Raw genomic sequence first — 15742 nt, 5'->3', positions numbered from 1 at the left:
TGAGTGACTTCTTCATGAAAAGATCTCCACGGGCAAGGAAAACAAGAGCAAAAATGAACAAGTGGGACTATATCAAGCTGAAAAGCTTCTGTACAGCAAAGGACACCATCAATAGAACAAAAGTACCCTACAGTATGGGAGAATATATTCAAAAATAACAGATCCGATAAAGGCTTGACATCCAAAATATATAAAGAGCTCATGCACCTCAACAAACAAAAAGCAAATAATCCAATTAAAAAATGGGCAGAGGAGCTGAACAGACAGTTCTCCAAAGAAGAAATTCAGATGGCCAACAGACACATGAAAAAATGCTCCACATCGCTAGTTATCAGAGAAATGCAAATTAAAACCACAATGAGATATCACCTCACACCAGTAAGGATGGCTACCATCCCAAAGACAAACAACAACAAATGTTGGCGAGGTTATGGAGAAAGGGGAACCCTCCTACACTGCTGGTGGGAGTGTAAATTAGTACAACCATTGTGGAAAGCAGTATGGAGGTTCCTCAAAATGCTCAAAATAGACTTACCATTTGACCCAGGAATGCCACTTCTAGGATTTGCCCTAAGAATGCAGCACTCCAGTTTGAAAAAGACAGATGCACCCCTATGTTTATTATAGCACTATTTACAATAGCCAAGAAATGGAAGCAACCTAAGTGTCCATCAAGAGATGAATGGATAAAGAAGATGTGGTACATATACACAATGGAATATTATTCAGGCATAAGAAGAAAACAAATCCTACAATTTGCAACAATATGGATGGAGCTAGAGGATATTATGCTCAGTGAATTAAGCCAAGTAGAGAAAGACAAATACCAAATGATTTCACTCATCTGTGGAGTATAAGAACAAAGGAAAAGCTGAAGGAACAAAACAGCAGTAGAATCACAGAACCCAAGAATGGACTAACAGTTACCAAAGGAAAAGAGACTGGGGAGAATGGGAGGGTAGGGAGGGATAAGGGCAGGGAAGAAGAAAGGGGGTATTATGATTAACATGTATAATGTGGGGGTGGGGGAAAGGGGAGGGCTCTGCAATGCAGAGAAGACACGTAGTGATTCTACAACATCTTACTATGCTGATGGACAGTGACTGTAATGGGATTTAGGGGGGGGACTTGGGGTAGGGGAGAGCCTAGTAAACATAATGTTCTTCATATAATTGTAGATTAATGATAACAAAATAAAAAGAAAAAAAAGTAGAAGAGAAGAGGATACTTACAAACTCATTTTATTAGGCGACCATCACTCTAATACCAAAACCAGGGAAAGAGCAATGACAGTACAAAAAAAGAAAATTACAGACGAATATCCCTGATGAACATAGATGCAAAAATACTCAACAAAATATTAGCAAACTGATTAAAAAATACATCAAAAAGATAATTCATCATGATCAAGATTTATTCCAGGGATGCAAGGATAGTACAATATTTGAAAATCCATCAACATCATCCACCACATCAACAAAAAGGACAAAAATCACAAGATCGTCTCCATAAATGCCGAAAAAGCATTTGACAAAATTCAACATCCATTCATGATAAAAACTCTCAACAAAATGAGTATAAAGGGCAAGTACCTCAATATAATAAAGGCCATATATGACAAACCCACAGCCAACATCATACTTAATAGCAAAAAGCTGAAGGTTTTCCTTTAAGATCGGGAACAAGACAAGAATGCCCACTCTTTCAACTTTTATTCAACATAGTTCTGGAAGTCCTACCATGTGCAATCAGACAACACAAAGAAATAAAAGGCATCCAGATTGGTAAGGAAGATGTTAAACTGTCTTTGTTTGCAGATGACATCATATCGTACATGAAAATCCTAAAGAATCCACTCAAAAACTCTAGAGTAACTGAATTCAGCAAAGTTGCAGGATTCAAAATTAATACACAGAACCCTGTTGCATTCCTATACAGTAACAATGAACTAGCAGAAAGAGAAATCAGGAAAACAATTCCATTCACAGGGCATCAAAAAGAATAAAATACCTAGAAATAAACCTAACCAAGGAAGTGAGACCTATACTCTGAAAACTACAAGACACTCATGAGAGAAATTAAAGAGGATACCAATAAATGGAAATACATCCCATGCTCATGAATAGGAAGAATTAGTATTGTCAAAATGGCCATCCTGCCTAAAGCAATCTACAGATTCAATGCAATCCCTAGCAAAATACTGACAGCATTCTCCAATGAACTAGAACAAATAGTTCTAGAATTCATATGGAACCACAAAGACCCTGAATATCCAAAACAATCCTGAGAAGGAAGAATAAAGCTGGGGGGATTATGCTCCCTGACTTCAAGCCCTACTACAAAGCCACATTAATCAAGACAATTTGGTACTGGCACAAGAACAGATCTACAGATCAATGGAAAAGAACAGAGAGCCCAGATATCAATGCAAGCATATATAGTGAATTAATACACAATAAAGAAGCCATGGATATACAATGAGGAAACGACAGCCTCTTCAACAACTGGTGTTGGCAAAACTGGACAGCTACATGTAAAAGAATGAAACTGGATTATTGTCTAACTCCATACACAAAAGTAAACTCAAAATGGATCAAAGTCATGAAAGCATAAAACTCTTAGAATAAAACATAGGCAAAACCCTCTTGAATAGAAATAAAAGCAAAAATGAACAAATGGGATTACATCAAACTAAAAAGGTTCTGTACAGCAAAGAACACCATCAACAGAACAAAAAGGTATCCTACAGTATGGGAGAATATATTCATAAATGATTTACCTGATAAAGGGTTAACATCCAAAATATATAAACAACTCATATGCTTCAACACCCAAAAAACAAACAATCCAATTAAAAAATGAGTGGATGGCCTGAACAGACACTTCTCCAAAGAAAAAATAAAGGTGGCAAACAGGCACATGAAAGGATGCTCCATATCATTAATCATCAAGGAAATGCAAATCAAACCCACATGGAGATATCACCTCACACTATTTAGGATGGCCACTATCCAAGACAAGAAACAACAAAGCTGGTGAGGATACTGAGAAAGGGGAACCCTCCTACACTGTTGGTGGAAATGTAAATTGGTTCAACCATTTTGAAAAGTTCAAATATGGTAGTCCCTCAAAAAACTAAAAATAGAAATGCCATTTGACCCAGGAATTCCACTTTTAGGAATTTACCTAAAAAAATCAAGATTCCTGATTCAAAATGACATATGCACCCCTATGTTTATCAGTCCACTATTTACAATAGCCAAGATATGGAAGCAACCTAAATGTCCATCAATATATGCATGGATGAAGAAGATGTGGTACATATACACAGTGGAATATTATTCAGCCACAAAAAGAAAAGAAATCCTCCCGTTTGCAACAACATGGATGGATCTAGAGGGTATTATTCTCAATGAAATAAGGGAGATGGAGAAATAACAAATGATTTCACTCATTTGTGGTGTATAAAAACAAAGCAAACCAGAAGGTTGAGAATAGCAGTGGACTCTTAGGTACTGAGAAGGGACTAGTAGTTACCAAAGGAGAGGGTTTGGGGAGGGTGGGTGGGAAGGAAGAATGGGATTAAGTGGAACTATAATTAACAATCACAGTATAGGTAGGTCACTGGGACTGTAGTACAGCACAGAGAATACAATTAATGACTCTACAACATCTTACTACCTTGATAGACAGTGACTGCAATGGAAGGGGTGAGGTCTTGACAATATGGGTGAAAAGTTGAACCACCGTGTTGTGTATTTGAAACCATCATAAGATTGTATATCACTGATGCTTCAATTTAAAAAAAAGTAACTGGTGAAAATACCAAAATATATCTGTCCAAATAAAGGAAAAATAAATATTTTAAGTTTTTTAATTTTTCTTTTTTTCTCATCTCTGCTTCCCCTACCCCTACCTGAAAAAGTAAATGATAACAAGAACATACTCAAATTGATGAAGAAAACTGTTTAGGAATTATTTTTCATTTAAAATTTCCACATCACATTCTGGGTCAAGAATTGTGTATCATACCTCTTTGAAAGGAAAAAGTAATTTATTTCTAAGCAATCTGGCTCTATTTGGTTATATTCTTTGTACTTTTTTTCCCTTATAAATTCACTATGTTACTTTCTCTGCAGACTGAGGACTTGAATACTAATTTTCCCTTATATCATCTTGTAGGATTAGGAATGTGATTTCTCAAATACGTTTGTTATAGCAAATCCCATTACAGAATAATTTGGGTTCCATCACCCAAAAATTAAAACGTGCTTTTTACCTACATTTCTTTACAGCAGAATACTACTGTATTGTTTCTCTTGTTTTAAATCTTAGCAGCTATGGTTAAGTCAAAATACATTGTCTACATCTGTCATCATTAAGCTTTCCACTCTTAGAAAGTAATTTGAAGATATTTTTGTGGCAACCACTGATCTTGAATTGCCTTGGAAAACCATTAAATCTTACCAAAAAAATTGTTTTCTTCATTATTTAGTTGCAGTGTCAATACATGTTGTCAATTTTATTAATAATGATTCTTTTTCTTTTGTGGCTTCATATTTTAATCTAAAACTTCTCCAAGGGATAGAAGCTGTAACACCATAGCATCTTGACTACCAAGCTAATAACACCTAGACCTCACATAAATAATCTTCATTATACTAAATCTGAAATTAAGATGGAAACAATATTTAAATTGGAATCTTTTGCTTAGAAATTAGAATTGACTTACTTGTGAAGGACAGCTTGATTCTGTCAATTGTCTTGTCCCTTTATCTCCACACTCAGCATCTGTTTGTTATATGAGAACAAACTATTTTTTTTTGTAATTTAATTGCAAATAAAACATATTAGTCAAACCATATGAAACTGTCAATATTTAACTATTTGACCTGCAAATATGGCAGTTTCATAGACAGAGAGCTTAACCCAATACATAAAGGTAAGAGAATAAAACTTGTATGAACAGTTTAATAAACAAAATTATAAAGAGAATACCCATGTAACCACCACCCCAGGAAAAGAAAAACGAACATTATGAGTACTCCAAAAGGGCCCATATTCCCCATATCCTCCTCCTCAGAGGTAACGACTAACCTGACTTCTCTGATAATCATTTCCTTGATTTGCTTTTCATAATCAGCTAAGCAATATAGTTTATATTTCCTGTTTAAAAATGTTACTGATGAAATATATCTTTTTTGTTTAGCATATGCTTGTGAGATTCATCTGTATTATTGCATAGAGACATAGTTTCTTACTTTTACTGATGTAAAGTATTCCATTGTACAAACACTACACAATGTATCTTTCCATTCTACTGCACATGGGCATCTGCAGTGTTTCTGTTTTGAGGCTATTACAAACAATGATGTCATGAACATTGTTTTATATATGTACTTCTACATACATGCCTGTATTTCTCTAGGCACGTATGTAGGAGAGATAAAGGGCATCTGTATCTTCCATTTTACCAGATGTTAACTATTTCCCAAAGTTTAGTTTCCAAACTATTTACCAATTTTTGATGTGGTATATGAGCTTCCCTAGGAAGTCACTAGTTTTCACCACACACAATCATTAGCTATAATTATAATTTAGGTATGGTCTCGATATAAAATTCATTTATAAGTGACAGTTCCTTTCAGTAGTTATGAGAATTCCTATTGTACTACATTCTCATCAACATTAAGTATTGTCACAATTTCTGAATTTTGCTAATCTGGTGAATGTGTAATGATACCTTACTTTGGTTTTATTTTTCATCTTCCTGATTTGCTGAGCATCTTATGTTCATCTGTTGTGAAAGTTTCTCTATTCGAAGTGCCTATTTGGGTATTCTGCACATGTTCCTAACTGGGTTGTCTGTCTTTTATACCTCTTGGTTTGCAGGAGTTCTTTATACATTTTTGGAAACTAGTACTTTGACAGTTTTATTGTTGAAAATATATCCTCTTGCCTTCCATTCATTGTCTTTTGATGACTTGGTGACTTACCTTCCATTCTTTTTATATTATCTTTTTATAAATAGAAGTTCTTAATTTTAATAGAATCAGTTTATTAATCTTTCTTTTATGATTAGGCTTTTACATTCTTAATTTAAGAAATCCTACCTTGAATAGATGTTTTTCTATTTAATCATCAGAAAGCTTTATAGTTTCGCCTCTTGTATTTAAATCACAACTATTATTTTCACCACATACTAACTTCTTCAAAAGATAGGCTTGGACATTGTTGAAAGAGTCTTTTTTCTTCTAAGATAATTATATGTCTCCTTTGGTATGAAGCATCACCATGTATGCTCAGCTAGGACTGGCAGCTAGAACTACACATGCAGACACATGCATTTTGCCACATATCTCTATTAGGATTATATTATTCCTCGAGATTAGCCATTCCTCCTTTGCCTTAACACTTTGTCAGCTTGGCATAGATAAAGGATTATAAACAGGTGGAAAAGATCACTTGTGTAGATAAGATAGAATTCTTTCTTCCAAAAAAGGCAGGAAGAATATCCATCTGCATGGAATAAGCATATTGTGTTGGCTGAATCCTATATTGAAATTGGTAGAAATAGACTCATAGTATGTTATATGACCACTGTGAATATGCATGTAAATATTTACAAATTTTTATACTGCCAGAATGAGCCATTTTTTAACTTTAAATAAAAGTCAGTAACCCAGCATGCTACAGACCAGAAGATATGAACACTTTTATATAGCCTAATGGGTGGAATAACTGTTATTCAGTACTGGACTACCAACATATGTACATATCATATACACAGATATATGATATGTATCCTGCATATACACCATATACATGTACACATATGTATATATGTATGTGTGTATATATATATACACAGAAAGACAGACAGAATGAATTAGTATTTTCAAGAACATAACAGCTTTGAAAAGTTCCAATAGCTAGTTGCTTCTTAGAATAAAAATTCATCGGTATATATTCTGTGACCTTTCTATGGATTTTAGTTGAATAAAATAATTCAACATAAAAAGGATTTATGTAAGAGTACAGTAGCATTATCTATAATAACAAAATGATTGGAAACAAAGTATTCACTGGGAGAAAACTGTCAAGTTATAGCATATTTATACAATGGTGTATTATACGGTCATTAAAAATCTGATGACATGGAAAACTATGCTCAACTATATGTCAAGTGGGAAGAAAAGGATACAAAATGATATACATAGCATGCTTCACATTTGGGGGGGGAATAAAAACGAAACATACATGTGCATAGAAAAAAAGACAAGAATATACACCAGTATGTATAGTGTTTGTTATGTCCGGGTGCTGGTAATATTGTTTCTTTTATATTTTTCTGTTTTCTAAATTTTCAACAATGAAATGTATTTGCTATTTATTTAGGGAAAAATATTTTAAAAAATAAGCATATGTGGTCAGTTATCACAGATGCAAACAATCCAATTTATCTTAATAGCATAAAAACCTGATATAACTTGTTGTTTCCACTACTTAGGAAAAGTATAAACAGCGAATACCTGTATCTCCTTTTTCAAACCACTGATTGCAATTTGATTGTTTCTGAGGGGTCAACAATCTAAAAATGAAATAAATAAAAATTTAGTATTATTTTCTGAGTTAATACATTATTTCAGAAATTGAAACATTTTCTTATGTTTAAAAGTTACCTGAATTGCATAAAATTTTGTGAACTTTTAATAGCTGTAATATGTGAACATTTTGAATTGTTATTCACAGCAGAGTCATTAAATACCTGAACAAAAGAAATTAAGCATTAGAACTGGCTACACAAAACAATAAAAATGTTCTGCATACCAAAGCTACTCAGGGCTCTCCAAGAGTATTGCCATCTTATCATCACCATTATTATCAATATCAACAATTACAAACATTAACTAAAACCACTATATACAAAACAAATCTTACACACACTAGGAAACAAACTTTGAGAGTCTCAAGAAATTTGATGTTTTTGACAAGTAAAATAATTATGCTTGTATTCTACATTTAAGGTAAACCTTTAAATTTTTATCCCATATTCATGACTAATCAGGTGAATCTTACCATTTTCTCAACTCTTTACCTGATTTCTATGTCTCTCTATTCTCTATAACCTCTCAAATGGAACATAGGAAAGCAAAACAGCAGGTTGAAAGATCAAAGCCTGAAATTTTCTTATATATGTAAGAAAAAGCTTATATTTCATTTTTAACTTTAAATTTTGTTTAATAATAATATCTAAATCACTGCTTTACTAATTTTGTATTATCTGTTTCAAGTCTTTCATCCTCCAAGTCACTCATTTTGAAGAATTCCTAGTTTTTGTTTGACCCAAAATGAAAATATTGTTAATAGCAAGGTTTATCCCATTTTTGTTAAAACAGCCATTGGTCTCAATTCTATCACCTTATTGTGTTTTCAGATCATAAGAAAAAGACCTTGTCCCTCAAAGAACAAGTGTCATGTTTTAAATAATATACATTTGTATTATACCTCCTGGTACAAGTATTTGTACAAGTATATCAAGTGTTTGTTTAGTGTAGATGCCAAGAAATGGAATTGCTACATTAATTTTTATTTTTAATAACTATTGTGAACCAGTCCTCCAAACTAGTTTTACCAAATTTCACTCCCACTATCACTGACCTCACTAGAAGTTATCAAATGTTTTAATGTCTGCACATCTGATAGGCAAAATCAGATTATCTTACTGGTTTAATTTGCATTTCTTTGTACTTCTGAGGTCATTTTATGTGATGCTTTGTCTTTCCTTCTCTGTAAACTGCCTTATCTTTTGCCCATTTTTATTGTTTTTATTAATTTGTAAGAATTATTATGTATTTCTTTTATTGTCTACATTCTGAATACTAATCTGCTGATGATTCTGTCGTTTTTTTACTTTGTTAGTGTTCTTTTGTCCTAAAGAAGTTTATTATTTTTATGTAGTCTACTAATGAATTTTTTTTGCACCAGTTACCATTACTGCATTTTGGTAATGTTTAAAAATGTTTTGGGATGATGAAAATGTTCTGCAGTTAGGTAGTAGTTATACCATATATACTAAATACATTAATTTAGTATTTAGAATATATAAAAAAATAGTGAATTGTACACTTTAAAATGGTGAATTTTATGATATGCGAATTATATCTCAAAAACAAAAATAATTTATAAATTGGTAGTATGAGTCTCCCTAATATTTTTTTAGAAAATATTTTCTTTAAATGTTTAAAATTATTTATTAATCCGTTAATGTAGTGATTCATATTGCTAGATTTTCCTAATGCTAAACCATCACTGAATTTCTTGGAAAAACCAAGGTTTCTCATAATATATTTATTATTCTTTTAATGTTACAGTTCCAAATTTGGTTTGCTAGTGACTTATTTAGGATTTTTGTATCTATGTTCATTCTTGAAACTAATGCATAATTTTTCTTTTACCTTTGTCCTTGCTATCTAATAGATTGGCCATGTATAATTTGTTCAATAATTTCCAATTTTTTCTATATATTCTGGAATTATTTGTATAAAAAGATTGCCCTTAACTGGCAATTCTGCCTCTCAGGGAACACTTGACAATGTCTGGATATATTTTTGATTGTCATAACTTGAGGGTGAGGTTCTATTGACATCTAGTGAGTCACAAGATGACCCCATAACAAAGAATTTCCGGCTCAAAATGTCAGTAGTGTCACAAGTAAGAAACTTTAATCTAATCCTTACGGTTTGGTAGAATTCACCTGAGAAACTAAGTCTAGTGTGTTCTGAAGGGGATGTATGTGTGGCAGTGGGAGAAGGAAGGGAAGTTAAGGGAGGAAAGAGGGAATTAGATGTTTGTCCACATTTCCATTTCTTTCATGTTATTGATCCATTCATATTTTCCTTTTTTAGTCTATTTAGCAATTTATATTGTCCTAGAAGATTGCCCATCTCACCTAAATTTTCAAATGTACTGGTGTGAAGTCTTACATAGTATTCTCTTAGAACGTTCAAAAGATTTCTTCAATGTGTGTGTGTTAATGATACATGCTTTTCTCCTTTTTTATTCTTTTCTTGGGGGGCTTCTTTTTTCTTTATATTTAAGTTTTATTTTATTAATATTTAAAAGTTACTAGCTTTTAACATTTACCCAACTTCTAAATTTCATTAATTTCTGCTTCTCTCTTTATCAATTCCTACTTATTTGCATTTATCATTTTGCTCTTTTAATATTTTAAGTTGAACTTTTCAGAAAAGTTCAGCTAATTTAAATCTTTCTAATTTTCTAATTAAATTTCTGAGGACCAATTTGACTACATTCCACAGATTTTGGTTTTATTCCTTTAAATAGTTTTTAAACTTAATTTTGATTTCTTCTATAACCTCAAAGTAATTTGAAAGTATTTGAATATTTTGTTTCCTCAGCCAAAGTTTTTTGAGAGAGCTCGCCTTTTTTTTTTTATATTATGGCATATTCTATATGGCAACTTTTTAGAATTGGTTGAGATATCCTTTTTTCCCTAGCTAAATGATCAATTTTGGCAAATACTGAAAATAAAAATTAAACTGAATTCTGTGTTGCACATAAAGTTTGCTAATTGTGTTACTCAGATCCTCTACATCCTTATGTACTTTTCATCTACTTAATGTGTTCCTGTGATAGAAACTGCCAGTTTTTATCCTATCAAAAAATCTACTTTCCCTCTGTGCTCTGATTTAAAAAACAAACAAAACCACACCTATATTTCTCAATGTCTCCACAGAAACTGGTAGCCATGTGACCAACTTCTGGCCAGTGAAATACTATCATGGATTGTTTAAGGAGCTTCCAGGAAAGATCCTTAAAAATGGGACTGACTCAGCTAGCCTTTCTCCCCTTTTTCTTTCCTGCAAAGTTGCAATGGTTGTGACCATAAGGTGACCTTGAGGTGAAAGCTTAGCATTAAGGATAGCAGGAAAAGAAAACATAGATGGAGCCTGAGAAATAACCGCAGTGTGAAATGGTGCTATTAGCCCTGATAAGTGAACCTCAGTCACATTAGAATTTCATGGCAGATAAGAGTAAAATGAATGTTTATGTTGTCTAAGATGCTATAATTTCATTGATTTTGTTGTATATTGCTTCACATGTACCCAAATTCAACCCCTAAACTCAGAGTCAGCACTTTTTTTTGAGAGAGCTATTCTGTTTTAATTGTTTCTTTGGAATTCTATCAATTTTTGCTTTACATATTTTGAAACTATAATTTGGTGCATCATGGTTTACAACTTGGTGAATTTATTCTTTTTAAAAATAGGACATATACAGATTATGCAACTCAGAGGCGGGAGCCAAGATGGCGGCGTGAGTAGAGCAGTGGAAATCTCCTCCCAAAAACACATAGAGCTATGAAAATATAACAAAGAAAAATCTTCCTAAAATAGAGACCACAGGACACAGGACAACATCCAGACCACATCCACACCTGCAAGAACCCAGCGCCTTGTGAAGGGGGTAAGATACAAGCCCCAGCCCGGCGGGACCCGAGCGCCCCTCCCCCCGGCTCCCGGCGGGTGGAGAGAAACCGGAGCAGTTTTTTTTTTTTTTGGCGAGCGCTTTTTGGAAGCCTTAGAGGGACGGGCCCCCGTTGCTGGGGAGGCAGGGTGGCGGGACCGGTGAGGAGGTGCCTGGGAACGGCGCCGGAGGACAAAGAATATCCCGCGTTTCTCCCTGCGAGACCTGGGGGCGGGTGCCTGAGACCGGTGCCTGAGGACGGAGGAGGTCGCGCGTTTTTCCCCTTTTTTTTTTTTCTCTTTATGGCAAGCGCTTTTTGGAAGCCTTGAAGGGACGGGGACCCCAGTGCTAGGGAGGCACGGTGGCGGGACTGGTGAGCGGGTGGCTGGGACCGGCGCCTGAGGGCAAAGAATATCCCCCGTTTTTCCCTGCGGGACCGGTGGGCGGGTGCCTGAGACCGGCACTTGAGGACAGAGGAAATCGCGCGTTTTTCCCCTTTTATTTTTCTCTTTTCTGCGAGTGCTTTTTGGAAGCCTAAAAGGGACAGGGACCCCGGTGCTAGGGAGGCAGGGCGGCGGGACTGGTGAGCGGGTGCCTGGGACCGGCACCTGAGGACAAAGAATATCCCGCATTTTTCCCTGTGGGACCGGTGGGTGGGTGCCTGAGACCAGCACCTGAGGACGGAAGAAATCGCGCGTTTTTCCCCTTTTTTTTCTCTCTTTTTGCCAAGTGCTTTTTGGAAGCCTTGAAGGGACAGGGACCCCGGTGCTAGGGAGGCAGGGCGGCAGGACTGGTGAGCGGGTGCGTGGGACCAGTGCCTGAGGACAAAGAATATTGAGCGTTCCTTCCCTGCGGGACCGGTGGGTGGGTGCTTTTTGGAAGCCTTGAAAGGACAGGGACCCTGGTGCTAGGGAGACAGGGCAGCAGGACCAGTGCGCGGGTGCCTGGGACCGGCACCTGAGGAAAAAAAAAAAAAAAATCGCGTGTTTTTTCTTTTTTTTTTCCTTTCTGTTCCCTCTCTCATTGTTGCTGTTGTTGTTTTGGTTTGGAGAGTGCTTTTTGGAAATCTTAAAGGGGCAGGACAGGTCACTTAGACCAGAAGCAGGGAATCTGGGGATCTCTGGGCACTCTAACCCCCTGGGCAGCAGGGAGCACAGAGGCCCCTTACGGAGATAAATAGTCTCCTGGCTGCTCCCCCTCTAACGGGGCTCCACCATTTTGGAGGAACAGCCCCAGCCAGGCCAAGCCCACAGCAACAGTGGAGATAAACCCCAAAGCAACTGGGCAGGAAGCAGAAGCCCTGTCTGCGCACAGCTGCCCAGCACAAGCCACTAGAGGTCGCTATTCTCCCAGGAAAAGGCTACAAACCAACAAGAAGGGAAGCTCTTCCAGCGGTCACTTGTACCAGCTCTGCAGACTATCTCTATCACCATGAAAAGGCAAAACTACAGGCAGACAAAGATCACAGAGACAACACCTGAGAAGGAGACAGACCTAACTAGTCCTCCTGAAAAAGAATTCAAAATAAAAATCATGAACATGCTGACAGAGATGCAGAAAAAAATGCAAGAGCAATGGGATGAGATGCAGAGAAAAATGCAAGAGCAGTGGGATGAGATGCAGAGAAAAATGCAAGAGCAGTGGGATGAAGTCCGGAAGGAGATCACAGATGTCAGGAAAGAGATCACAGAAGTGAAACAATCCCTGGAAGGATTTATAAGCAGAATGGATAAGATGCAAGAGGCCATTGAAGGAATAGAAGCCAGAGAACAGGAACGTATAGAAGCTGACATAGAGAGAGATAAAAGGATCTCCAGGAATGAAACAACACTAAGAGAAATATGTGACCAATACAAAAGGAAAAACATTCGTATTATAGGGATACCAGAAGAGGAAGAAAGAGGAAAAGGGATAGAAAGGGTCTTTGAAGAAATAATTGCTGAAAACTTCCCCAAACTGGGGGAGGAAATAATCGAACAGACCATGGAATTATACAGAACCCCCAACAGAAAGGATCCAAGGAGGACAACACCAAGACACATAATAATTAAAATGGCAAGGATCAAGGACAAGGAAAGAGTTTTAAAGGCAGCTAGAGAGAAAAAGGTCACCTATAAAGGAAAACCAATCAGGCTAACATCAGACTTCTCAACAGAAACCCTACAGGCCAGAAGAGAATGGCATGATATACTTAATGCAATGAAACAGAAGGGCCTTGAACCAAGGATACTGTATCCAGCACGACTATCATTTAAATATGATGGTGGGATCAAACAATTCCCAGACAAGCAAAAGCTGAGAGAATTTGCTTCCCACAAACCACCTCTACAGGGCATCCTACAGGGACTGCTCTAGATGGGAGCACCCCTAAAAAGAGCACAGAACAAAACACACAACATATGAAGAAGGGAGGAGGAGGAATAAGAAGGGAGAGAAGAAAAGACTCTCCAGACAGTGTATATAACAGCTCAATAAGCGAGCTAAGTTAGGCAGTAAGATACTAAAGAAGCTAACCTTGAACCTTTGGTAACCATGAATCTAAAGCCTGCAATGGCAATAAGTACATATCTTTCAATAGTCACCCTAAATGTAAATGGACTTAATGCACCAATCAAAAGACATAGAGTAATAGAATGGATAAAAAAGCAAGACCCATCTATATGCTGCTTACAAGAAACTCACCTTAAACCCAAAGATAAGCATAGACTAAAAGTCAAGGGATGGAAAAACATATTTCAGGCAAACAACAGTGAGAAGAAAGCAGGGGTTGCAGTACTAATATCAGACAAAATAGACTTCAAAACAAAGAAAGTAACAAGAGATAAAGAAGGCCACTACATAATGATAAAGGGCTTAGTCCAACAAGAGGATATAACCATTCTAAATATATATGCACCCAATACAGGAGCACCAGCATATGTGAAGCAAATACTAACAGAACTAAAGAGGGAAATAGACTGCAATGCATTCATTGTAGGAGACTTCAACACACCACTCACCCCAAAGGATAGATCCACCGGGCAGAAAATAAGTAAAGACACACAGGCACTGAACAACACACTAGAACAGATGGACCTAATAGACATCTATAGAACTTTACATCCAAAAGCAACAGGATATACATTCTTCTCAAGTGCACATGGAACATTCTCTAGAATAGACCACATACTAGCTCACAAAAAGAGCCTCAGTAAATTCCACAATATTGAAATTCTACCAACCAATTTTTCAGACCACAAAGGTATGAAAGTAGAAATAAATTCTACAAAGAAAACAAAAAGGCTCACAAACACATGGAGGCTTAACAACATGCTACTAAATAATCAATGGATCAATGAACAAATCAAAATAGAGATCAAGGAATATATAGAAACAAATGACAACAACAACACTAAGCCCCAACTTCTGTGGGATGCAGCGAAAGCAGTCTTAAGAGGAAAGTATATAGCAATCCAGGCACACTTGAAGAAGGAAGAACAATCCCAAATGAATAGTCTAACATCACAATTATTAAAACTGGAAAAAGAAGAACAAATGAGGCCTAAAGTCAGCAGAAGGAGGGACATAATAAAGATCAGAGAAGAAATAAACAAAATTGAGAAGAATAAAACAATAGCAAAAATCAACGAAACCAAGAGCTGGTTCTTTGAGAAAATAAACAAAATAGATAAGCCTCTAGCCCAACTTATTAAGAGAAAAAGAGAGTCAACACAAATCAACATAATCAGAAATGAGAATGGAAAAATCACGACAGACTCCACAGAAATACAAAGAATTATTAAAGACTACTATGAAAACCTATATGCCAACAAGCTGGAAAACCTAGAAGAAATGGACAACTTCCTAGAAAAATACAACCTCCCAAGACTGACCAAGGAAGAAACACAAAAGTTAAACAAACCAATTACAAGCAAAGAAATTGAAACAGTAATCAAAAAACTACCCAAGAACAAAACCCCGGGGCCGGACGGATTTACCTCGGAATTTTATCAGACACACAGAGAAGACATAATACCCATTCTCCTTAAAGTGTTCCACAAAATAGAAGAAGAGGGAATACTCCCAAACTCATTCTATGAAGCCAACATCACCCTAATACCAAAACCAGGCAAAGACCCCACCAAAAAAGAAAATTACAGACCAATATCCCTGATGAACGTAGATGCAAAAATACTCAATAAAATATTAGCAAACAGAATTCAACAGTATATCAAAAGGATCATACACCATGACCAAGTGGGGTTCATCCCAG

The 15742-nt window shown here is 36.1% G+C and overlaps 1 protein-coding gene across 2 annotated transcripts in view; it reads right to left on the bottom strand.

Annotated features, from left to right (window-relative positions):
- C8H14orf39 (chromosome 8 C14orf39 homolog) overlaps nt 1-15742 on the bottom strand; it is a 70049-nt gene that overhangs the window by 22018 nt on the left and 32289 nt on the right. For both annotated transcript variants that reach the window (XM_073212255.1, XM_073212256.1), the window contains exons 12-14: nt 7683-7768; nt 7533-7591; nt 4733-4791 (exon numbers count right to left, since the gene is read on the bottom strand). In XM_073212255.1, coding sequence (XP_073068356.1) covers nt 4733-4791; nt 7533-7591; nt 7683-7768 — 204 coding nt within the window. The remainder of the gene's footprint in view (nt 1-4732; nt 4792-7532; nt 7592-7682; nt 7769-15742) is intronic.

The sequence above is a fragment of the Manis javanica genome, chromosome 8 (genome assembly GCF_040802235.1).
Source record: "Manis javanica isolate MJ-LG chromosome 8, MJ_LKY, whole genome shotgun sequence".
NCBI classification, from domain to species: Eukaryota; Metazoa; Chordata; class Mammalia; order Pholidota; family Manidae; genus Manis; species Manis javanica.
Note: the sequence above shows the minus strand (reverse complement) of the source record. Positions and strands in the feature narration are given on the sequence as shown.